At 35.3% G+C, this 27549-nt stretch overlaps 1 protein-coding gene across 5 annotated transcripts in view; it reads right to left on the bottom strand.

Moving 5' to 3' along the window:
* The window catches only part of CACNA2D1 (calcium voltage-gated channel auxiliary subunit alpha2delta 1), a 501299-nt gene that overhangs the window by 103958 nt on the left and 369792 nt on the right, over positions 1-27549 (bottom strand). For all 5 annotated transcript variants that reach the window (XR_013172125.1, XM_077151905.1, XM_077151925.1 and 2 more), the window contains exons 7-10: positions 25468-25599; positions 14906-14975; positions 13000-13050; positions 11267-11366 (exon numbers count right to left, since the gene is read on the bottom strand). Coding sequence is in view for 4 of the 5 variants with exons in the window: in XM_077151905.1 (XP_077008020.1) it covers positions 11267-11366; positions 13000-13050; positions 14906-14975; positions 25468-25599 (353 nt within the window). In the remaining variant the exon portion in view is untranslated. The remainder of the gene's footprint in view (positions 1-11266; positions 11367-12999; positions 13051-14905; positions 14976-25467; positions 25600-27549) is intronic.

The raw sequence follows: 27549 nt of genomic DNA, 5'->3' as shown, positions 1-27549 counted from the left end.
TATTTTAAAAATTTGTATTCTGTTCCCATATATACAATCTAACACTTTCGCTTTTAGTCATATTCAGATACATGTTTCAGTGCTATTAGTTGTGTTCACAATAACCAACAGGTCTTTTATACATGAAATGGCATCCGGAATCAACAAAAACAATTGATACAAGTGATCAGTTAGGGGTGAAAGATCTATATTCATTATTATTCAGCTCTACTGAGATCAAACGTACACATTTGAAAAATCTCAAGCATGATTATAGTATAAACTAATGAAAAATAAGAATTGTCTTCACAATATCTATCAGTAGAGCACAGTTAAACAGGGAAGATATCAGGAAGCAGTGAAAAAATGTTGTGCAATATAATTTAAAGGATGCAAAGGGCAAGAATTATTAACCAAAACATTAGAAAGGTGTTATTAATTGTGGGGAAAAGCAAGTAGCCAATATCTGCAAATGAAATTTGTAAGAAAACGAGATGCAAATTGTCACTTTATGGCTAAGCTTACAATGAAGAATACAATGAAAATATGTTCACCGTGCATGTTTTTCAAGCTATAATATATACATGGAAATCCTCAAAATTAGCTTTTTAGTTCCTGAAGAGTTTACTGAAAAGGATTTTGCTGTGTGCACTTTCTGCTAATTATCTTAGCAAAGTATCAATATTCTAACACTTTTATAAATTTTAAGCCTATTAAATAAGTAAGAGCAAACATATCTTAATTTTATTTAAATATCTGAGTAGATCTGCTAAACTTTAGCCTAGGTCAGTCCAAATTATTGTCTTTCTCCACACTCGATTATTTAAATGAATAAATGTACTTGAAGGGCGGGCCACGGTGGCTCAGCAGGTAAGGATGCTTGCCTGCCATGCCCGAGGACCCGGGTTCGATTTCCGGTGCCTGCCCATATAAAAAAAAAAAATGTACTTGAAAAAATTTTACCCAATTAGCACTGCAACCCATCTGTGCTCACTGAGTATGGAGTCTTTCCCCAGGTTTTCAAGTCCAAGCAAATAGGTCAAGAACCTACATTTTTAAAAACAATAGCATATCTCAGGATAAAAATATTCCCTCTGCTTCACTTTGAATATTACTTTGCTATTCCTAAAACTGCATATAAAACTAACTTCTAAGTGCCAAAAACTATCTTTAGTGCACATATAATTAATGGAAAAAATGTTTATCATGCTTGTCATCAAAATGTTTATCATACTTGTCAACACCTTTTATAAACTTTCCTTATACTTACAAAGCAATTAAGTTATCCTCCAGCAATCTTTTTATTAAAAAAAAAAAACAAAACTAAATAACCTGGTTTACTTTGCCCTGTTATTAAAATCCCTAGATCTGTCTTCTTAGGAATCTTTTCTTGACATACAGGCATATAATTTGTTTAGGTAACTTTTAAATGTAATTCTTTTTTAAAAAAAGAAAAGCACCTATCTTCACCAATTAAAAAAATTCCAGAAACACAAAAAAAGAGAGTACTTTAGTTCTTTTAATTCCACTCCTTCTTCATACTTTTTAAATAATCCCCCAAAGTAAACATGTACTAAAAAAAATTCATAAACATCCATAGAACTTGTAATTCTATGAATTATAAATGTGTCAACATCTTAAGTCAGTGATAAACACTATCAGTTATAACAAGCCCCAGATAGATATCTATTGGACTTTGCTAAATGGAACTTTCTAATGTATGCTGACTTCCTGACTTTGTTGTTCCATAATGAAATGAAACAAACCTGTTGTACATACACTGAGCAGTCATGTGGTAGAAACCAGTGTGCAGGAATCACATGAGGAACTTGCTAAATGCAGATTCTAGCTCTGGAGGTCGGAAACGGAGTTTGGATTTTGCCTTTCAAACCAGTCGCCAGGTGATCTTATGATGTTTGGCCACACTTCACCTAACAAGGGCATAAACTCAATCTTCTTGCATGTTGACATGAATGAGTTACGGATCAAGATAAAGTTTTCCTTAGTTCTAGATGGATAATTTCATTTTATAAGACATGGAATGAAATTACTCTCCTAGAATTCATTTGTCGCAATACTGTGTTGGCATGCCAAACATCTTTGATTTTACTGAGTTTTGGCAAAAAAAAAGACCTAATTTTTAAAGTATTTAGAGTTTTGTGGGGTGAGAAATTGAGTGCAATTTCAAATGGTGCAGCAGCTTGCAAATGTACCCATTATCATATTCTGAGTAGTAAAGTTCCTAACATAAGAAAACCATGTTCTTGTTTAGGAATACACCAGCTATATTTTCTAAGGAAAAGTGTAGTTCAAAACACACAGGAAAAGGAACAATACAAATCATATCTTTCTTGCATACTCAGTGAGATCCGATATTTAAATGAACCCGAACTCTGACATTAGTTGGTGTTAAGCTGTCAAGTTAGGAACTGTGAAGTGTCCTGAGATTTTACCATATTTGCAAGCTAACAAGTTAGAGTGCTACACTTTCATCGATATTGGCAGAAAAAAATACAAGGCCTCTGGGTAAGAGACAAAGAGGAGTTTATTACTCACAGCAATAGCAATAGCCAGAGTCATGTCTTTGTTTGCACAGGCTCCTCAAACCCCAGTGACCACAGAGTGACCTGAGAAGCAGCAGGCGTGAGCTGCAGAAGCAGAGGGCATGTCACAGGGAAGGGCACCACAGGAGCAGGCCCTGATCTTGTTGAGGGAGAGACAGAGACAACCCCTTAATTGCCTTGTGACTTGTGTATCTACTGGGGAAAGAGACACCTTTGTCTTTACTATCCTGGAATGTAAATAAATCTGAGCAAATTGGCTATTAATGCTTAGACCTGAAGAAACATGACAGATTCCTGATGGATTGTCTCCCAACAACTGGTAGCAAGTTGTTGGAACGTGACAACAGCCACTACCACCTCCGTAACAGCCATTACAATATATAAGTGCTTTATGTATGCCACATCATCTGATGAGCCACAACATTTGGAGAAGTTACATGTGATTCTGTTCATTTTAAAGAGGGGGAGACTGAGATTTATAAGTGTCAGGTAACTGGTGCAAGATCATACAGCTAGTAGTTTCAAAGGTTGGACTTTATCACTACGTAATTCTGCAGGCACACCTAAGAGGCGGGATTGTCTAAGAGTAACTCCTGGGTCACTTAACAGGAGACTTGGCCTTAGAAATGACAATGTGGATAAAATGTGTTGGCTGAATCATTTTGTCATGTTGCTCTTTATTTGAAATAGAGCAAATAGATAAAATAGATAGGGTGTTGATTCCTTTATCCATATTCTGTGGAAAATAGAGTTTTATGATCGTTAGCACATCATTTTCAGTGTTGTTTGGTTGTACAGACACACGGGAGCATGGACTAGTCACACAGAGGTATGTGCCCAGGGAAATCTGCAGTCATTTTTAAGAGTTGCGTTTAGGCGAAAGATTCTAGGCTGGAGTAAGGCTCAGCTTCCCAGCCTCCTGCTTGGCTATGTTTCCTCACTTCTCATTTTGCACTTGCATTTACAGACTCTCACTTCTAGAGTTGCTATTTAAGCGACCTACAATCTGTGCAAAAGGTGGAGTTTATTAAAAAAAAAAAAACAGCAACAGCAAAAATCAGTTCTTTACAACCAATAGTATTAGAAGAAAAGACATTTGGCTTTTTTTTTTCTGGTGTGTTGTCAAGGACAGCATTTTATAATAATCATGACTTAGATCTTCCTTAAAGAAAACTGGCCCAAAGGACCTTAACCCAAACAAGATATTTGCATCTAATGCATAGAGAAGGAATATGTGTTTATATTAAACTACAGGAGGATCTTCATTTGTTAACTTTTAACATATTGTCTGTAATCAAAATGCATTTGCTTTTCAGCCTCCACTGGCTTACAGTACAAGCTCCCTGACATTCATAAATAAATCCCTCTCCCTGTGTCAACATTTGAAATTTTGCCTATAAATCAGAACATGCTGTGATTCAATTGCTGCTCCTATCATCTACTACTTACTTGTATCAAAGCATATAAATGGATTAGCGGGGAAACAGCTATATTATGCTTGCACTTGAGCTTTTCCTAACAGCAGGCTTTCTTTCTGCAACAAAGAACAGCCCTGGAGATATGAGAGACACCAGGAAATGATACGGCATTAGTTCTGTCATCTGACATTTAAGCATAAAAATAACCATTCTTTACAAAAAAAGAATAATAATAAAGAATCTAAATATATAAACCTAAAAATGAGAGGCTGCATGATTTTCTGTCTGGCAGTTCTAGGCAATTTTGGAAAAATGTTGGTATAGATTACTATTCCATTACTCTTGGGATGACTAACATGATCTTAGATATGAGAATGAAGAGAAACCCATGAGGCTTTGTGGGAAAATTACTGTCAAATTTAACTATAGAAGCACTCACTGGTTTCCTCAGCATCTTATTACTAAGTGTCACTGCAGTTACAAAAATGTAAAGTTATATTGTTGCTGTCCAGGACTTACAGTTTCAGAGAGAAAACGGGAAAAAAATAAACACACACAATGTAATATTCTAACTGTATCTAGAAGGATTTTTTTCTGAGTATTTCCAAACCATTAAATTGCTAAATTTGTATTTAATGAGAAGTACCTGTTAAAGACAAAAATATGTTTACTTTTCTATAACCAAAATGTTGCATAAGCATTAATTTTCTTTAACCATATCAAGTTTAGGTAATTTATTTCCAGGATAAACTACAACTAACAAAATTGGAGAATTTATTTTAAATCATAGTAATGTGATTGACACTAAATAATACATAAATATAATCAAGACTATATGAAGATGATGGATGCAAAAAAAATATGCCAAAGGAACTGAATATATATACATATATAAATATATATATGACATAATATGTAGGCACAATGTATAATTCAGATACATTGTTCAAGTGTTTATCTGCAATTATCACAGTAATCCAATTAATATTTGCTTTTTTCGAGTCTAAATAAAGCAAATTTCCTTAAAAAAATCCCTCCACAAAATAACATTCTTCTTAAAAAACAAGTAATAAATTTAGACTTACAAAGAAATGTTTCTCTTTGCTTTTATAATCTATTCACTTTATTCTATTTTAGAAAATCTTTCCTTCAATGTGTCAGGAATAACTATAAAATTAATGAACTTATTCTATATTTTTCTTGAAGATTCAGCCTCCTAACTTTTTGGTTAAATCTAGACTCTGAAATAATTGTACTATGCTCCAATCCTGTCTTCTGCATTGGGGATTTACTGGAACTTTCTTTACCTATATTTCCTCATCTTTTAAATTGATAATATTTTCTAGCTCCACAAGACTGTTGTGTTTCTTAATGATTGTTTCTTAATAACTCAATTAATTTTCTTTAAGATAATTCACAATTAAAAATCATGTTCTAAAGAAAGCAATGGTCTTTAAAACTCATCTGGCATTGAAAATTCCAATGTCAATTCCATCTAACCTCTTTACATTAACTAGGGAAGAAATATTAGCTGCTAGTTAAATGATAAATGGGTAAAATTCATTCAAAGCCACTTGTACTGTTTAATTATGAATCCTTTTAATATATATAAATATATTAAATTCTTAAATATCAATATTAAAAAGAATTCATTAAGTATTGTAATATATATATATGTATTAACGACACTGTTCAGTCCCTAACTGAGGCAGATGTTGGTGTCCTATTCACAAGTCAGCCCAACACTTAATAGCTAGCCTGTGCATATGGAGGCTCAGACATGGCAGGGAGCAGTCCTCAATTTTAAATATCCCAGCACATTTTTCCCTTGGAAAGGATAACTCTGATTCAACTGATCTACACTGGTTCCCAGAATTACCCTGCAGAATTAAGCTCCAGTTTCTCAGCGTGGTAACTTGACTGATAATGCATCATTATTAGTTCTCTTCCCTTTGTTTTACTTCCACCTTTTCTCTAACAGCCTTTCCTAGAATTACTTTCCAAATAAACCATTTGTACTTTAATCCTTATCTCAGATTCTATTTCTGGGGCATCGCATTTAAGATAGTTTGAATTAACAGCATTCTTAGGGAACAGACCCCCAGGAAGGAATTGTTTAATTGGATCACTTACCAACCAGGTGGCAACAAAGACGCTGTTGGTAACTGGATGCACCAGTGGTAAGTGGTCAAGAAAATCCCTCACAGGCTGTAGCATCACAATTACTAAGACTTTCAGCTGATAATTGGGACCGAATGTAAGTTGAAGGGGATTCACCCGCTTAACATTTCAGAGATATAGAGGTGACAGGAATCACAAGGCTGGGAATTGGTTGGTTGCAGTTAAATTTCACTGAAGAAATTGAAAAATTCAGGTCAGTCAACTATCATCAAAGGAGATGATATGAAAACCAGAAAGCTTTTATGGCAGCTTATATAAAGAATTTCATCTCTTATAGGGGAAAGGCCAATGTGTGACAAAAATTAGGCTCAGAATTTGATTTTGAAAATCACAGAGCAGAAAAACAGAGTATAAAAGAGGCTGCATTTATAGCCCTAGCAAATTTCCTATGCCAACATCAGGGTACTGATAAGTAAGGAGCAGGACCGAGACTGAGATGAGAATACTTGGGTAGATGCATTTAAGAATGTTAAACTTCCAGATTTCCCTATACCCTCTGGGAAGGCAGAAGTAACTCCTGCCCTTAGAGGATAAGAGTTTCTTATTACCTAGAGATCATAAAAGATGATACCTGATATCCTCAAGATCTGATCTCATCTCCCCTTATGGCTTCCAGAGAACAAATACATTAGGTCTCAACATGACCCACCTAGAAAAGTACAATTTCTGCTCCAGTGGGGAAAAAAAGAGATTATTCAACAAAAGAGTTGCAGGTTCTGCCTAATACGAACCAGTAGATACTGAGAGAGCACACCAGGGAATGGATTTGTGGCAAAATATACCTGGTCATGAACTTGGTATAGAAGAACAGATGCCCCTAGGTAAGAAAATATATAGACTCCTGTGCAGTGGTTAGTGGCTTGGCTGGTTGGTTAGGATTCTGGAAGGAGCAAGCTTGGAAGATCTTTCCCAGACTGAGTTCTGTAGAAGACGCATCCTGATAGTCATGGCAGTAGGCACAGAATCTCTTCATCTTGCATCAGTGACCACTAAAGAGGATCCATCACAGAGGAGGTACTGAGCAACTGAATGGATACGATCATTCGTCCATAGGAGGTTATTCAGCCTTTGACTGTGACTACTATAGTGCTTGCACAATGAGTCCATGAACGGAGCAGCCTGATGGTAGGGACAGAGGCTAAGCACTGGCTGTTTCCCACCAAGTTTGATATAGCTACTACCTTAGTGAATCACAGAGCCACCAGAATAGTCCAATACTGAGCCCTCAATTTCTCCATGGTTGAAGGAATTCAATATAATCAATTTACCAGCAAGCAACTGGTTGTTCTCCTTAAGAGACAGTGCTTCATCCAGTATCACTAATCCCAAGGGTTCACATATTGCATAATCTATCTTCATGACACCTATATTACATTTCATTAAACCAACTAACTCATTTTATGCTAAAGGAGGTCCATAATGGATCCAAAAATAGGACCCACAGGGCCTAATACACTGCATCACTAGAAGCTTCCAACCTGATGGAACACTGAAATAGTCTCTTACTTGTGCAACTAAGGCTCCAGCTTGGGGATGATAACCACTGGATATGAATATCACCCTTTAAGATGCAATATATGGCTTGAATCATGGTACAATATCTAGTGGTATGGGTAGCTAGCTTGTACCTGCTTATGAAATCTGATGACATTTCTAACATTTTCAGAAATTTTTAAAGCTAGTTGACCTCATGTTGAGCATTTGAAACTGGCTATGGTGGCAGTATTTGCACTGTGAAAATTGGCAAATGCTACCAAGCAGGTCCCACCTCCTCCTCACAGACTCTGTCCCAAAAAGAGTCGTAAAATGCACAAGTTTGGGAACCAAGGGGAGGAAATAGGAATGACCCTTCTGACCATAACTGAGAGTGAGCCACTTGGAAAATTTGTACTTCTGGCCCCTGCGAGAACTATAGGTTCTGCTGAACTAAGCATTCTTTCCAAGTGTGCGTGCTTAAGAGATGGGAGGAGAAGGGTGCTGCTAGTAACGGCACAAGGAATTCAGTAATTCCATAAATCTTAATCTTTAGCTAGTGCCTAGATGTTTTGGAGTACTCATGCTATTATACCAAAGCGCAAGAAAAACAAGGGACTCTATTGGTTGGGGTATCATGCCATCATGTCTCTGATTATCCTGATGACGGCTGCTAAATTGTGTGAGTAGGGAGCAGTATACACGGTTCTCAGGGGATTCATCTAACATCTCCATGTTTGGTGATAACTGTGAATGGACAGTTGCAGAATCCATGCTTGAATGGACACTGAAATTAGCATTCACTGACCTCTGGGATCAAAGCATAAGTCATTCCTCCAAGTAAGCTACCAGAAGTGCTGACCAAGGTACAAGGAAGTTGGGAAGGTTCATAAAGCTAAAGAAAAGATCAATATATATTAAATATCACCTCAGTTTTTACTGTAACAGACTACCTTAATGTTGTACTATGTTTGTTTGTTGAAAGAAAAAATTGTGACCAGGAAACAAGTTTAAGAATCACCGATTGACTGCCTAGAGTGGATACTGGCCAGGCTTCTACCAGTACCTGTAATTTTCAGTTTCAGTGCTCCCTCTGGTGGCCAGAGTTGGCTCTGCCCCACATGGGGCAGATTGGTGACTAAAACCACAGCTCCTTTTGGCAAGTGGGCAGGATAACATCGAGGTCCCTATTCTATACAGCTTCCAGGACTCATCAACAGAATTAAGTTACTGAAATTAAATTAAGATCCTTCAATCAGCTTCCTGCCTTCCCTTGCTTCACTTTTCCACATCTTCACTGGTGGTGGTTCTGGGGCTTACCTCCCAGTTATATCACTTACATTTGAGTCCTGGTAAGGATCAGTTTCTGAAAGAAGCTAAATTAAGACACTAACTAAATTTATTATATGCTGGCTTTATATAAATTTAATCAGAGATGCCAAATCCCAACTGAATTAATGATTTTAAGACTATTGTTCTAGTCTGCTATAGTTAACCATTCCAAAGCCTCTATAATAAACAATAGATCTACAAATGAAGCTGTTCTAGTTTGCTAGCTGCCGGAATGCAATATACCAGAAACAGAATGGCTTTTAAAAAGGAGAATTTAATAAGTTGCTAGTTTACAGTTCTAAGGCTGAGAAAATGTCCCAATTAAAACAAGTCTATAGAAATGTCCAATCTAAGGCATCCAGGGAAAGATACCTTGTTCAAGAAGGCCAATGAAGTTCAGAGTTTGTCTCTCAAGTGGAAGGGCACATGGCAAACACAGTCAGGGTTTCTCTCTCATCTAGAAAAGCACGTGGTGAACATGGTCAGGGTTCCTCTCTCATCTGGAAGGGCACATGGCAAACACAGCATCATATGCTAGCTTCTTTTCCTGGATCCCTGTTTCATGAAGCTCCCCAGGAGGCATTTTCCTTCTTCATCTCCAAGGGTCGCTGGCTGGTGGACTCTCTGCTTCGTGGTGCTGCAGCCGTCTCTGATCTCTCCAAATCTACTTCCTTCTCCAAAATGTTTCCTCTTTTATAGGACTCCAGAAATTTATCAAGACCCACCCAAATGGTTGGAGACATGTCGTCACCTAATCCAGCTTAACAACCACTCTTGATTGGGTTACATCCCCAGGGAGATGATCTAATTACAAATTCAAACATACAATATTGAATAGGGATTATTCTGCCTTTACGAAATGGGGTTTTCATTAAAACATGGCTTTTCTAGGAGACATGCATCCTTTCCAACCAGCACAGAAGCTAAATTATCTTTTCTGATCATCTTATATTTGAGAGATCAATCATTACATTTTACTTGTTTGCATTTTACTGAATAAGGGGTGAGATAACACACAGGGTCAGACATTGAAATGAAACTGACATGAATCAGAAAATCTTATGCAGTATAAAGTTTAACCAAATAACGTCAAAAGCACAGATAATCTAAAGGTTCAGGTGAAGCAGAGAAAGGTCAGGACATAGAAGACGGTCCTGAGGTCCTTCCTTCCCAAGCTGGACATGTCTCTCTGGTACAGAAGAGAAGAGGGTTCTGGTGGAGGCTCACAAGGTTTCTTGTACAGCGTGAGTATTTAAATTATGAAATATCTCCAATTTATTCCTCAGAGACTTGTATCACCAAGACATTTTCCAGGAAATCATGATGCATAGATCCTGGGTTCTATTTACTCTATTTACCACTAGCCAGAGCTAAAGCATTTTAAGGATGAATTCTCCTTCTCCTAGCAAATATCAACCTAGTTACCTGAAGCTCCAGTTGGCAAGGAAATTATACCAGGTCTACTCCCACCTCTTTTTTTTCCCCTGGGGGTGAAGGAAATGAATAGATGGCAGACAAGCCGCTCTAACTTCTTCATCCCTAGACGTTTCCGACACAAGATTACTCTCATGCATTCAACACAAAACAAACACCACCAATTTCTCCTTCTCCAGCTACATCTGCAAGGATATATCTACCTCAAATGTAAAATTTTCACCACAGGAAAACTGCCCACAAACATTTTTGACTGAATTTTGCTTGACTAAATTTTATGAATTGAAATGGGATATAGTAATATTCATTTTTTTGTTTGTTTCATTTGCCTCAGTGTTCAGTACTTTCTAGCTTAGCACTTTCTAGACAAAAGTAGGAAGGTCTAAGATGATTCTGGCAAAATAAAACACTAAAAGGCACATTCAAATGTCTACTAGTCCTGTGCTAATAAGAAAAATAAAATTCAAACTCATACAGCACCATAGATATGCATCCAGTGTGAAAATGTGCAGCTATTATAATGAACAGAAAACCACCCTCTGATCTTACTACCAAGTTGCTACCGATGAGGAGTCACAACAGTACTGAATACAGGGGCTCGTGTTACCTACTGAAGCTCCCCGGAGTCAAGGAAAATATGTGAAATGCTTTTCCTTTATAGTCATGGCCTCAGTTACTTCGCGCAGGAGTAAACTCTTAGAAACTCAAAAAGGAGACAGGCCTGAAGGCACAGGAGAATCAGTAAGATAGGACAGCTCACAATGAGCCTTACAATAAATCAGAAATATCTCAGCCCATGATTAAACACTGGAAGGTAAATAAAGTCAGGAGAAGACAGAAACTGAAGATTCAGTTCAGAGAAAAACATAGTCGTCTTGTACTTACTGAAGCTACATTCACGAAGTCATCATCCGAGAGGGTTTCCAGCATTTCGGAGACTGAGGTTCGGATGAGTTTGAGGGTCAGTCCACTAACACTTCCACTCCTACCAACAGACAGACGGGTCCGTGCAGGTTACTCACCATGCATTTATTTAATGAAATCAGAAACCATGAAGAAAAGTAAAACACACTGACTCTGGGTCATTTCTATGCTATTCAAATAATAATTTGGCTTTTCAGAAAACAGCAGTAGAAGTCAGATTTTTGATAGGGTGAAAATGATAAGAAGTCTCGCCTTTCCTTCATACCAGTGTCACTATGCAGATATTACTGACTAAAATAATAAAAATGACAGGACAAGCAACCATTTTAAGAAAATATGCAGACTCATAGCCAATTCATTCATTCCAGAAATATTTACTGAATGCCAACTCTGTTAACTGAGCTAGGAATAAGGACTTCAGGTTACTAAGCAGAATCACTGCCCCGGGTGAGCCCATTTTTTGACTGGATTAAACCAAAATGGATCTATTTTTCTACAAAACATTGGATTTATTTCTTCTAGTGAGGCAAGTAAAATATGAGGATATTTTCTGGCAGATAAAGAAATCTAAGTATTTTTATACTTTTTATTTTAATTCTTTGATAGTACTCTTAAAATGTAAGTGTCCATAGCAGGATGTTTTCTTTATGTACGGGTGTGTGTGTGTGTGTGTGTGTTTTGACTGGCAGCAATGTAACCAACCAATGAAATGTCAAATATAAAACTCCTGTATGATGGGTTCCTAGGCCAGATAAGTCCTGAAACCCAGAGGGGCCAGCCTTTCCAAGAGCCTCAACTAGTTCCATCCCCAATCCCATATTATCAACACCCCTTTCCCACATGAAAAAGTTAGAACGAGCATAACCCAAATACCCCTAAAGAGTGGGAGAAGGTTCAAAGGAGAAGGAGTAGTTATAGCACAGAAGATGGGATTTAACAAATGGGTATGACTAATGAATCATTATATTGATATTTCTGAGTCTCCAGTGTCTTGGAACAGCTAGAAGGAAAACCTAAAATTGTGGAACTGTAACCCATACCAGATTATGAAATCTGTTCTATAATACTTGATACAATGTAGTTTGAAATGTATTGTTTTTTGTGATATGTGTTATATTTAACAATCAAAAATGTTAAAAGTAAAAACAAAGCAAAAAATCCTGTAGTCTTTCTTGTATGTCAGCACTACCTTTCAAAAAGGTCTAGTTCTGACTTCTAATATATATATAAAAATATATATATTTTTTTATTTTTTACTTCTAATATGTTTTATATTTACCTGTTTCTGTGGTCAAATCCCTAAAACTGAATTGAGTCATTAACAACTAAGTGCCAACTACTCGTACTTGTTTGTTTGCAGCAGGAGCTGTTTAGTTTTAGAAATGCCTGTATTTTAACATTGTTTAAAATATAAATCAAAACTTGGAAGAAAAAGGATAACATTTCAAAAAGTTCAGAATTAAGAACCATGCCATAATCTTCAATTTTAAGGAAAATTCTTTTTGCCTTCAATAAGAAGATTTTGATTTTGTTTCTTTCTTAATATCACATCTATGTCTCGGTATAAAAGACATCATAATTATTTGTCATCTTCCAATCTATCATACTTGACCCATCCCAACATATTACTGTTACCTATAAATTCTCCACATATTCCACAGCTTATAAATTATATGTAATATTTAACTACTTACACATCAACCAGAATCAGCATGTCTTTAGGTGATGCAGCTCCTTGAATGTACCTAAAACAAATATCAGATAAATATTGTTTCTACCTCAAAATGTTAAATAAAGAAATGGATTGAATTGATATTTTCTGATTTCTGAGATAAAGACTTTTTCAAGCAAACATTCCTCAGTGTCAACCTGAAAAAAAAACACCCTTATATTTAACATACAAGAGGCATCAGAGGTTTAATTATTTAAGTATGGTTTTCATATATTTACATCAAATGCTAAAGAGATGCATTTTAATTTTAATATTAACTAACAGAAGAACATTTTTCTGGGAGAAAACCTAGAACTCTTGTTTGTTGAAAACGTTTAAAAAAATCACTCTAACAAATAATAGATTATCATTTTTTAAATGGAGAAAAATAAAAGCAAAAAGAAGATAAGTAGGAATATGAAAAAGCAATAGCAAAAGAAATTACAAGTAACCAATAACGTAATTTAAAACACAGTAATGTGTGATGTTAGTGCCAACAGTTTCTAGTGGTGGCTCTCAAATTCTATAGTGCCCTAGAATCACCTGGAGAGCCCACTGGAAATACCGAATCTCTCAAATTCAAATCAGCCCTATAGAATCAGAATCTCAGCATTTTAAAGAGAATTTCAGAGTTTTATGGAGACTGTTCAGCAGTTCCAGGGAGAGTTGAACTAGCTTGTAGGTGAAAGACCCCAAAAGTTCACGCAGCCTGACCACAGACTGATGTGGAACAAACAGCCTGTTTCCCCAGCAGGAGGTGCAGCGCCTGAGCTCAGCTCTGTACCGCTCTCTGAAGCTTCCCTAGTTATCTATAATTAGTTAGAAGAAATCTAACTTCTTAGAAGCCTGCTAGATACTTGGCTGCTCATTTCAGACAACATCCAGCACCATTAGTATCTACTAAGGACCATATGTTGATATAACAGTTATAATTTATAACTTACATGCAATTTGGTTCTCATATTTGCATTATAAGAAGGTAAAGTCACACAGGGTTGCATGTACATTACTACTGGAAGGTTTTAATAGGCACTTAAAAAGCCTTAAATTCATTTCTTTTGAATCAGCTATTATGATTCTTAGAATTTGCCTGAACTCTAGCAAAAACTTAGAAATAACCTAAATGTCCAATAATGGGTATTGTTTAAATAAGCTACCATATATTATTCATTTAAAATGATCTGTGCCTCAATTCATGAAAATGCACTCAAAGATATGGATATGAAAAGAATACATTATAAAGCAGTATGCTATGCATAACATAAACTCATTAAAAAAAGGTATATCCATGAATTAAATATACTTTTAAAAACTCAAACAAAATATAAGATTTTAATGGTGGTTGTTTTGCAGTGAGTGTAATCATGAGTTATTGGTATTTTTTTTGAGTTTTATATTAGGAGAATGAGCTGTTTTAGTAATGCGGAACAAATAAAAGCTCTTTGGAAAAATAAAATGTAAGCTCTATGAATATAACCAGGGGCAGTTCTTACCTTGGAGCCAATTCTCATTAGTTCACTGCCAGTGGCAAGCTACCTCCTACTCTCTTTAGTTGCTCTGATACAGCTCTACTTCAAGCAAACTGGGAACTTTTCAATAGAAATCCCCATCAACTAAAAAATATTTAGACCTAACACTGATGAATATAAAACCTAAAATAGTCCCTTTGAAATGAATTTAATAAATCAACTCAGTTATTCATTAGTATTTCCCACTTGAACTCTCCATTCACCTTTAACTGAATCTATTTATTTAAAAAACACCAGAGCTCTTAAAATAAATAGACAATATTCACTCTAATAAGGAAAAGACTCTCTCAAACATTCTAATAAAAACTGTAACCTTCTTTGGTCTATTTCATCTTTTCATGACTACCTAAAACTTCTTACCATGGTCTTCGGCGAACATCATAAAGGTCAATCTTGTTTGGAGTTCTACTATTATCAACCCATGGAGAAGCTTAAAAAAGAGAGAGAGAGAAATTTAATGAAAGTAGTAGATATGCTCTACAAAAAATAATACTGAAAAAAAAAAGCATAGATAGGTAATCCCACTTATCTACAGCAATGTTCAAATGAGTGGTACCATTTTTATGCCCTTCAACTTTTTCTTTTTTAAAGTGGTAAACAACACACGTCTATAGAAGGATGTCAATATGAATCAGTTCTCTCTTTCACATTATTCCTGACATAATTTTTAGATTTATAGGTAGTCTTGGGTGTTCACCCATATTGTTTTACTAGGTGGCCAGTATGTATACATTTTTTTTTTTTTTGCATGGGCAGGCACCGGGAATCAAACCTGGATCTCTGGCATGGCAGGCAAGAATTCTGCCACTAAGCCACCATCATGCTGCCCTAGTACATATACCTTTTTTTTCCCCTTTCTACTAAGAGATAACTTAACAGAGATTTTAATTGCCAATAAGGGAAACTGCAATGTCAATGATTAACCACTATACTATCATTCAATATTATATTATTTTGGTCTACAAGAAAACTGTTTTGCTTTGATTGTTATCATATAATATAGCATAATTTTTAGCCTTAATATTAACATACTTGACCTTAGCCAATCCATGTTGAATTTTAAATTTTATAAAAAGTTAAACTATAGTTAAAATAACTTCATAAAAGCTGCTTTGCTTAAATTTATTTGCATGATATGAAATAATTCAAGTAAAGATTTAATAATCATGTGTTAGTTCCAAAACCTTTGCCATTTGCAATAATCAGAAAAAAAACACACTTCATTTTCTAATTACACCGATTTTTAAATGCAACTACTTTACACTTAATTTATTGTAAGCAAATTTATTCCTGAATGAAAATTCTTTACACAAACACTAACACATACAACTAAGACCTGATAGAGAAACACAAATTACAATAAATTAGATGATAGTTAACTCTATGTTGAATAAGTCCCTATCCTTGAACATGTTTAGAAAAATGATTCTTGGGGAAATTCTTACGATTAATTTATATGAATTATGCCCAATAGTCCATTTTTCCCTTTTCTTTACTGAAAAAAAAAATGGCAGTTGTGGAGAACTTTACTGAGAGTTCAGGTTTACTAGCCAACTAAGATAATTTGGACCATTAGAATATGTTGAAAAATATATACTGCTAAGCCTTGACTGTAAAATTTCACCCTTATTAGAGGTTACATTACAAAACGATTTATTCATTTTAAATGACTAAGCATATTTACAAGAAACAGTAAGTACTCCCACAACGGTCATTTACTGATAAAGTCAATGCAATTGAAATGGCATATTTGCTTCATATCAATTCTTTACATTTATAATTGTATAAATTGAGTGCCAGAGATGAATTACCACTTTTTTTTTTTTCTTTTTTGTGATAGCACTGGAATCAGAGAACAAGCATGCAGGAAGGTATGTTGATTCACTTTCAAGTATTCTTCCATAAAACCAGACTCTCCAAGTTAGGGACTCAGTAAAAACTAAAAGTTCAAGAAAGTTGTATTGTATTTTCAGCACAGTGCTGTGCTGGTTATAGATATTGCTTCTCAGGTCCAAATTCATCCTTTTAACCTGCTCTATGGAAATGGATCCCTGACCTTTAAATATTTCTCCTTCACCAGCAGGCACAATTTCAAGCTTCAATGATGCAGGAGAGAAATTGAATGAGAAAAGTTTTTATTTTCTGTTTCTGTTTTGCTTGCTTAAAAGAAGCCTTACAGTATTTGTAGCTTCTATTATGTCCAGTTCCTGCAGTGTACATGTATATCCCAGATCTCAGCTCCTACAGTGTTTGCAGCTTCCCTGGAACTCAGATTCTGCAGCATAGATAGCACCAGGCTCCTGACTCCTGCAATACACAGGGTCCAGCAGCAACTAGTGGCTGGCACTCTCCTACCTAAGAGCATTTGAGTAACAGAACCCCCCTGAGACATCTACAACCATACTGGGAGTTCCAGCAAGTTCTTCCAGTGTAGGCCTGGCAGGAACTTTCTTGCCATTCAATGCGCCATGGCTTTGTCCTCTCCAACAAGGTCTGGATCCCAGCCCAGGGATACTGAGAGGCTGTGTTCTTCACTGGGTACTCTTACTAAGGGTAGGGATTATCATATATTAGATTATACAATTCTACATATGCTTTTCCTATATTCTTGAGAGTTTCTTTCCTTCTAGCCAATCACTCATTGCTCCAACTTTTGCCATAGTTAATAATTGTTTCTATCAAACTTTCTCTGCTCAAAATATTGAATGTTTTTCTCTATCCTTTTGAACCCAGGTTGATACAAATGTGTGGGCAAGATGAGACAAATGAGGTTAGTTTCCAGTGCCAACACAATAGAAACCATCAAGAACTGAAAATTCTCAGCCAGTGAATCTGAGAAATAATTTAATGAAACTGGAATTTGAAAGTCATGTTTAAATTAGACTTCTGAATTCTTCATAGATCACTTTCACCTACAATTTCTGTTTTCACTGTAATTGCTAATTGAAATTAACTGGGATATGTGCTAATATGCTCCATAAAATTCATGTGTTTCTTTAAAGACCAAAAAAGTTTAGAGAGCTATAAATTACAATATGAATCAGAACATTAAATTTTAGCATCATTTATAATCTTAGGTGGTTTGTATTAAAAACATAATTTTCTCTTAAAAGTCTTCTGAGATATTTATTATTAGATATTATATCCTGATTACACTGTCAAGAGTTTTATAATATGTGAAAATAAAACAATTATTATCTCTTCAGTGATATTACTAATTAATTGGTTTTAAAATCCCATTATGGCTGTTAGTAGAACATTATTTATAGAGGCTCAGAATTACGAAAGGTCAAATAAAAAAAGGATAATAACCATAATAAATACACTGTAATTCTCTAAAATAATCAGAACATAGTGATAGCTACATGTTTTGAGAGGGAATCAGACCTTCTAATATCTCTGCCAAACATGAGTGAAATGTTACTGATTTAGATGTCTCTTTAGTTATCTAAGAAGATTTTAGGCTGTAAGGAGATAGAATGAGAAATGACAGCCTTCAAACTAAGTGTCTTACTTTTCCAGGCTGCTAAGAGAAATACCATACACTGCATTGGCTCAAACAATGGGGATTTATTATGTCATGGTTTTGGAAGCTTGAAGGCTTGCGTCTCGGTCAGGTCTGTAGCATTCCAATGCTGGCTTGCAATACCTTTGGGGTTCCTTGGCTTGAATCCCTGCCTTGTTTCCCTTAGCAATATCCTCACCTCTCTCTTCTGGGTTCTATTTACTTCCATCTACCTGTTACTCCCCATGGCTTTCTCTGTGTCTGAATTTCTTCTTCTTATAAAGGACTCCAGTGATCTGGATTAAGGCACACCCTCGTTTAGTTGGGCCACACCTTAATGAAATAGCACCTTCAAGAGATCCTTAATTCACAGAGGTATGGGTTAAGATTAAGAACACGTTTTAATTGGGGTATCTAATTCAATCTACCACGAAGGCATCTCATTTCTAAATGCCATCGTTAAAGTGATAATGACCACCTGTCGGAATGTTTTTCCCTGGGTCAAAATGAACTATGGTTGTGTCTCTTCTTAATCTTCTGGACTCTAATTCTACTTCACATAATATGTAGTGATGCAGCATGGCAAGCTTTTAATAATCAACTCTGCAGAATCAAATTTTTGGTAGAAAAAATATTCTTGAGAAATTAGGTAGATGTTCGAGCTATTTTCTAGTTAGTATGATCTAAAGTAATAGGAGATAATCAGTTTTTCATTTCAGATGCTAGGAAATTTTGAAATAAATGATGTATTGAGGACTGACTCTCTTGGTAGAAACTCCATTTGAAATGACAGCTGATTTCATTTCCAATTAACAAGTTCAAATGTATTTTCTAATGTTAAAAGACTTTATTTTTTTTAGCCCCATGAAAAGAAAAAAGTCAATTTCACATACTCAAAAAATACTCTTAAAAGCCAGCATCTGACCCTTTTGCCCATGAAAGAGGAATAGGGACCTGAGAATTCCCCCAGGGCCCTGCCAGTTACTGACACAGAGCAGTCAGATGAACTGACCAATAAACGTTTATCTTCCCTATTGGGATGTGATAGATACCATGAACCAGTGATTTTTTTTTCACTCTCTTTTTCCTAATGGAATTTTTTAATGTAGTTATCCATTGTTTATTCCACCAATTTATATTAAATATTTGGACAGGGATGGGATAAATTGGGGAAAATAACTGGTATTCTGCTATATAAGTAGTCAAACTTATTGAAAAATCTTATCCACCTAATGGAGAGACAGTCATGTAATCCAGAGCTCCTAAAGTTTGAACTGGATGTACTTATAAAGTCACATTTAGTCTGGAGTGGTAATTGTTAGTTCTGGATTTTGAGGGGCTGTTTTATATATGTATAACCTGGTATTTAGAGATAAGAACAAAACCAATCAGTTCAGGATTAAGGTAATTCAGAATAAAGGGGTAAGAAAGACATTATCTATATTTTAGAACTTTTTATATCTTTTAGACAAAAGGAAGAAAGGTTTTTAGTCCAGAACCTCTATTTTCAGTAGCACAAACTCGAACTCAACCTGTCTGGATAGATCATTTTAATAATCCAAACACAGGGAACCCAGAATAAGAATGAAAGCCTTTAATCCTGTATAGTTTAATGTAATGCTTGGATACATCCCAGAGTATATTAAGCAGATAATCCAAAAAGTATTGGCAAAGTTTCTTGAGGGAAGGGAGAAATAACATGGAACTATTATACTTTACTATCGGGGAAACTGTGGCTGCTGTGTCAAACATTAGAGACATCCAAATCAATAGGCCAAGTCCTCCATCCCAAGTCTTGCTCTTGTGAAGGTTATGTATGTAGCAGAGAAGTTAGCCTACCTATAGGTATGCCTAAGATTTACCTCTGGAAGACCCCTTTTGTGCTTAGATGTGGCCTCTGGCTCTCTAAACCCAACTCTGCAAGTAGAACCATTGCACTCCCCTACGTGGTATATGACATCCAGGTATGAAAGTCTACCTGGCATCATGGTAGATGACTCCCAGGTATGAGTCTGGCCCTGGCACTGTGGGATCAACAATGCTATCGTGACCAAAAGGGGGAAAAGAAGTGTAACAAGCGAGGTATCAGTGGCTGAGAGAGTTCAAATAGAATCAAGAAACTACTCTGAAGGTCACTCTTACACAAGCTTCAGTTAGACATTGTTACTCTCATAACTTGCCAAACCCCAACCAAAACCATTCTTGCCAATCCTAAAGAATATCTAGGGCATTATATAAGTTTGTACAAGGGCTCCAATCACTAGGGTAACTTTCCAGAAACCTACAACCTCCAGATGGGTCCCTGGACCAGATAAGTCCTGAAATACAGAGGGGCCAGCCTTTCCAGAACATCAACTAATTCCATCCCCCATCCCATATTATCGACAGCCCCTTCCAACATGAAAAAGTTAGAATGGCCATAGCCCAAAAAAGAGAGAGAGAAAGATCAAAGTTTATAGTAGAGTTATACAGAGAAGGTATAACTTCTAAGGTAACTCCAATACCTTAGAGCAGCTAGAAATAAAAGCCTAAAATTTTGGAATCGTAACCCATACCAAACTCTGAAAGCTGTTCTACAAGTAATTGTTGCAATGTAATTTGAAATTTATTGCTTTTATGTTTATATGTTATTTAAAGAGAAGGAGGAATATAACAGAGGAGAAAGAATTTAACAAATGTGTATGACTGTTGAATCATTATATTGATGTTTCTGTTGTTCTCTGGTGTATTGGAGCAACTAGAAGAAAAAACAAAAGATCATGGAATTGTAACCCATACCAAACTTTAAATGCTGTTCTATAACTAATTGTTAAAATGTATTTGGAAATGTATTGCTTTTTTGTATGTATGTTATTTTTCACAATACAAAAAGTGTTTAATAAAATAGTTGACTATTCATAAGGAAAAAAGTCATCATATATACAATATACACAGGTTCTTTAGCATTTTATTCCAGTAACATCCTAGATATATAATAAGAAAATATCTCCCAGAGGTCAATTTTACATTAACTCAACATACAGTTGAGTTAAAGTTCCCTTTATTTTAATACCATGGTTTTGAAATGAATAAATGAGGAGCAGAGGGAACAAACGATTAACAAGACATTAAGTAAATGTTACACGGAAATAAACCAGATTTTTAGTTTTTTATTAAATGCAACTAACAATATAAAAAGAATAAGTGCTACCTACATTGTGAATTTCAATGAACCACAGAATCCTAATTACAGTTATAGAAATAATGGTCCAATTCCAGGAAACATTAAGAGGTGAAATAAGTAGTTTGAACCTACAGTTTTTAGGATGCATAAAAACTCACAAAGTTGACAGCTCACAAAAGCAGGTTTAAAAGCTTTAAAATAAATTTTTTAAATCAGTGAAGAGCTTCTAAAGGAAAGCCGTCATAAATTAAACTGATTTTCAAATAAATACACGTCAATAAAGATATCACTAGATATAGGTTTTCAGCTCTAGCTATGCCAAGAACTAGCTGGAACATGTCATTCTAGTTATCCTGCAAACCAAAGATTGTGGACTTAGAAAATGCTAAAGGTGTAGAATTAGCAGCACATAAAGTTAGTGTCTACTGTGGAAATCATTGTGTTCAACAATCGCTGTTGCTGATGAAAAAATAGTTTCAGAGATGCAACATGACCTAGCCAAAGTACACAATCATGCCAATGGATATTAAATTTCAAATAAGAATGCCTCTTCTTTTACTACAACACAGACTAACCTACCTTCTAATTTTAGAGTGGAGAAAAAGAAGGCAGGGGAGGGAAGAGGTGGGGGAGGAAGCCGAAGAGGGAAGGTGCAGAAGAAAAAGAAGAGGAAGAGGAAAGAGAAGGAGAAGGAAAAAAAAGGATACACAGCAGTAATTTTTCTAGTTTATTTCCTTATACATGAACTAAATTAGAAAATGGACAACCCATCGGTGTTCAGCCTAAGACAGATGTTAGATTCAAATCTCCACTAACTACCAAATCATCTCAGAATGGATCAAAAACCTAAATATAAGAGCCAGAAATAGAAACTCTTAGGAGAAAATGCAGGGAAGCATCTTCGGACCTTTGCTAAGCAATAATTTCTTAAACTTCACATCAAAAGCACAATCAACAAAAGAAACTATAGATGAATGGAACCTCATCAAAATTAAAAACTTTCATGAGTCAAAGGACTTTATTATGAGAGAAAAATAACAACTTCCATACTGGGATAAAATATTTTGAAACCACTTATTTGACAAAGGTTCAATATCTGGAATACACAAAGAAATCTTTTAACCTAACAAAAAGACCAGCAAACCAATTACAAAAAGGGCTTGAATTAGGTAAGAACAATTTAAAAGTAAGCCCTCGATTTTGAGGCTTACCCTTATGAAACTTCTAAGTTCTTATGATTATGCCTAAGAGTTACCCCCAGAGAATCTTTCTTGTTGCTCAGATGTGGCCTCTCGCGAAGCCAACTCTTAGACATGACTCACAAAGATGAACCTGGCCTTGACATTCCGGGATTCAGAAAAACTTCTTCACCAAAAGAGGGAAAAGAAACAGAACAAAATAAGGTTTCAGTAGCTAAAAGACTTCAAATAGAGTCAGGAGTCATTCTGGAGGTTACTCTTTTGCAAGCTTCAGCCAGATATTACAAATTATCACAGTATGCCAAGCTCTAACCAACAGTATTCCTGAAAACCCTAAACAATACCCTGAGGTCTATCTCTATATAATTTTTTCTTAGTAAGTTCATTTTTTCAGAAACTTAAGGCCTCTAGATTATTCCTTTGCCAGGTAAGCCCTGAAACTCAAAGGTACCAGTCTCTCCAAGAACATCAATCAGTTTCATTCTTCTACCTCAAAAGGTCAACACCTGTTCCCAGCATGAAGTTAAAAGGGCCACTGTCCAGATATCCCTGCAGAACGAAAGAATGACCAATTGAGGAGGAGGTGTAACTGAGAAATCAAGATTTAACAAATGTTTATGACTATTGACTCATAATATAGATAATTATTTTTAGTTCCTAGTGTATTAGAATAGCTAGAAGGAAATACTTGAAATTGGTGTACTGTAATCCTGTAGCCTTGAACTTTAATAATGATTGTATAACTATATAACTTTCATTGTGTGACCATGTGATTATGAAAACCTTGTGACTGACATTTCCTTTATCCAGTGTATGGATAGATGAGTAATAAAATAAAGACCTATAATAATAATAATAATAATAATATGGAAGAGGAGGATAAGAGGTATGTGCTGTTTTGGGTTTTCTTTTTATTTTATTTTATTTTATTTTTTTGAGTAAAGAAAATGTTCTGACATTGTGGTGATGAAAGCACTATCATATGATGATTAATATCTGGAACACACAAAGAAATCTTTCAACCTGACAAAAAGACAAGGAACCCAATTAAAAAAAGGGTTTCAATTAGGTAAGAACAATTTAATACTGTGAGCCACTGTGAGCTACTGATTGCTTACTATAGATGGATTATATGGTGTGTGAATATATCTCAATAAAATTGCATTAAAAATATGCTTGAAGAAGACTTGAATAGACATTTCCCCAAAGAACTCTTCCTTCTTACTCAACCCCAGTGTTCTCTCTCCCCTTTCTTATGCGCTCTTCCCTTCCTCTCCTCTTCCTATTTCTCACTTGTTACCCTTATTTGTCTCTCTTTCTCATCATTAATTTCCCCCTGGCTCTGGACTCATGGTCCTATATTAGTATCCTTATTTTCTCTTACTTAACCTTTTTCTTTTTTCTCTCAAATGGTCATATATGAATTTTGTAATGAGGTAATATAGTTTAGAAGACTTCAAAACTACATAAAATAAGTTTTACTGTTATTACTGTTAAAATATTTTAATATTTGTATATTATTGGATAAGATATTGGGTGTCTAATTTTTATATTGCAAAACTGTACTTATAAATGTTTTTAGAAGACCTGGTATTTAATTTTAAGGTTTATTATATCAGACTAATTATGTGCATGACAACTTTATTTTTTTTCTTTATATCCTTTTATTTTCCTTTTTATTTTCAAACTTTATCTTACATATTGAACTTTTCTATTTGATACATAATAGTTAATGCTTAATAAAAGTAACTTGGGAGTTTTTAAGAATGGTTGTATTATATTAAACAATATTTTTGTAAGGGAAAAATTCTAATACTATAATAAAAATCTATGTGATAATATTTTCCCCACATCAGAGGCTAGTATTAATATTTTAATATAACTCATGTTTTTTTTTTTTTTTTCAGTACTGTAATATGCCTTTCCTAGACCCCGGGATTTCTACAAAAAATAATTTTCACTGGGCTTGCCATCTGGCATTTGTAACAATGCAGAAGTTATATGAGCTTTACATTAATTTGAGTTCTATTAAGTCTGACAACACCCACTGGCTTTTATTCAATGCTATTGCAACCCGAAGATAGATATTATCTAATTTCTATTTCACCCCTTTTTGCTGCAGTGACTTTTTATTGTGAATAACTCTACTTTTAAAACATGATTAGAAATCTCTAGTCTAACGTAAAATTCTATTTATCACCTAGCATGTTATCACATAACTCAGGCCATGTCTTGAAGAAAGAAAATGCATTTTGTGCTTGTGGGCTTATTCTAAAAGGCGGAGAGATTATCAATAGACATTTCACGTAAAATATTTTCAATAAGCTCTCAGGATGTTCTAGTGATTACTTTTTCATTTTGGTTGTAGAAGTTGCTATTCTTTTCTTCGTATCCTCTTTTATAAGAACAAAGGACATTACAAAAGGATTTAGCCATTTTAATTTCTCAAACATATTCATCTTCATTGACTATAATGATCACTGTATTACATCTGTAATAAATTCTTCAGATTTACCTTGAATTAACCCACACAAAAAAGCTGTTTTCCTTGAGATTTCATTAAATTTTTGTCAGATCTATTTTAACAAGGCCACATTTCTGATTAAATATAGCATTTATACCTTGGATATGAATTTCAAGCACAAACTTGAAAACTGGAGGGTAATCTTTCAACTGATTTCAAAAAATTCTGTTCAGTTCTCTAATGTGACTCACATCTTGGTCCACACAAAGCATTTGCACCTTTGTCTCTGCATTGTTTCAGGATCCTCGGCCAACTCCCCTTCCTGGTACGTACCCATGGATAACTGCTCACGCTCTTATCTCAGCCTGGCCTCATCCCAGGTGTCAGCTGCTCCAGCTACTTCTCAGCTGTGTTGGTTTACAGCAGCTTTGGTCACTATAGAGCCACATAAGCAGACTACCCTTCCCTTGTTAAAGGAGTATAACCACCTCCATCTTACTATATAGGAGAAGGTAATCGAGTGTTATCAAGAAACATTAAAGCTGGTACTTGCAATTTCATTTGGTATCTATTGAATCAATAAGCACTTACCTGGATAATACCTGGCCAGGCCTGTGGCACTGCCAAATACCTGCCACAACAATGAAGGGTCTTCCTCTCGATTTTTTTTGAAAACTTCATCTAAGGCACTTGTCCAGTTCAGTTCATTTAGCACAATTGTTGCTAACCAAGAAAAAAAAAAGGAAGGAAAAATCAATTAATTTAAATGTGTGATCCCTAAACGAATGTGGCATTTATTTGCAAATAAGTTTACATTTTCATTGCTTTACCTACAGAAGTACTCAAAAACAGTGGTTATCAAACATTTTTAGATGTGGAATTATTTCTTCAAACAAAATTTTTAAATGATGTTTGCTCTATTGACAGTTGGGGCTGGGTAATTCTTTGCTGCAGTAGCCGTCCTGTGCCTTCATGGGGTTTAGCTGCATCCCTGGAATTTTACTCACTAGATCTAGTACTATCCCTCCAAGTGTGACTAGCAAAAATACGTCCAGACAGTGAGGATGTCATGCGGGGAGCAAAATTGCTCCTGGCTGAGAAGCACTGTTATTCATAAATCAGATGGCAGGGTGGGCCACGGTGGCTCAGCAGGCAGAGTTCCCGCCTGCCATGCTGGAGACCCGAGTTCGCTTCCCGGTGCCTGCTCATGTAAAAAAAAAAAAAAAAACAGACGGCAGCAGAACTCTCCCGGCTGGGGAGTGGGATGCATTCCTCCTATCCACAAAGGCAGCTCTGGGGAAACTTCAGGACACCTCAAAGCACAAGTTAGCAATCCCAACTGTTAGCTGAGTTTAAAAAATCACTACTTACATTGGGCAAAGCCAACAGACTGGGTTTACACAACAAAAAATATGTACTTTTTTTAATAGGAAAAAATTCACTCAGAGGCTTGACTATACTAGTATTAGAAATAGGAACTAGCTCATACTTCATCACTGCCTTTATGAGCAAGTGTTTTTATTCTGATTAGTTCAATTAATAATTAGAACACGGTACTAATAAGAGCCACATCACTGATTTGATACCTATTTATAACTGACTGATTCTTGTTAGGTGTTGCAAACATATGCCATTCATTTATAGTAAAGAGAACCAAATATAACATGGATTAAAGCAGTGCATAACTTTTCCTCATGGGCCTTCTTGATCATAGCATCCTGAGTCCAAAGTATTTAATAGGCTTAGATAATCTCATATCTTTTATTTCTTTTCTTTATATGTAAAATATGTACCATGCACCCAGCCAATTAGCAGATTGAGCCACTCCCTATTTGTAAATCTATAACCAAGCCTGAACAGTGGAAACATGCCTATGATGAAGACTGAAGATACTGTTTATTCTTTTATTCTTTTCTGTGACTACAGAAAATAAAGGAAACAAATACAATCATGGTTACATTTTGCACAAGATTTTTAAAGGTAAAAGAAAAAAAGAGTTTCTATCATAAAAGATGCCCAGTATTTATAAAGGGTAAGATTTACCTAAAACAAGAAAACAATGAAAACAAGGGGATTATGAAACTGGTTTGGACCAGTATCCAAATGCAGTTTTCATTATTGAAAACTGGCAAGATTTTCATCTTTATGGATGTGATCACTTTCAGAAAGATCAGTTGTGTGTGCATGAATATTCATAAGCTGCGCCAGGGCCCTGGTATATCTGAAATACTAGTGAATTCATATTCAAAAGCATGATCCAATGAACATTAAGTGGCCAGTTACATGAAAATTCATATTCACAAAGATAACCTGAACTGATACTCGCAATTCATGAATATTTATACTAATATACAAAACATCACAGAAGTGAGACATCATAGTTTAAAGACATTCATGAATTTTATAATAATATTCTACAGGACAAATAACAATGGTTATATATTTTCCATTAATCCCCAATCTACTCTAGCTCTTTAATTTCCTCAACACTTTGATTCACATCGATTGACTGATTTCTAATTAATTTAATAAAATTTCATTTGTTTTTGAGGATACTAATCTTTTTCTTTGTTTATTTAATAGTTTAACAAACACCAAGTATTAGGCCCTGATACATTGGTTGTTCATGCTACTTTTATGTACTGGAAAACAAGCAATGAACTCTGAAATATT

Source organism: Tamandua tetradactyla, chromosome 1 (genome assembly GCF_023851605.1).
Source record: "Tamandua tetradactyla isolate mTamTet1 chromosome 1, mTamTet1.pri, whole genome shotgun sequence".
NCBI classification, from domain to species: domain Eukaryota; kingdom Metazoa; phylum Chordata; class Mammalia; order Pilosa; family Myrmecophagidae; genus Tamandua; species Tamandua tetradactyla.
Note: the sequence above shows the minus strand (reverse complement) of the source record. Positions and strands in the feature narration are given on the sequence as shown.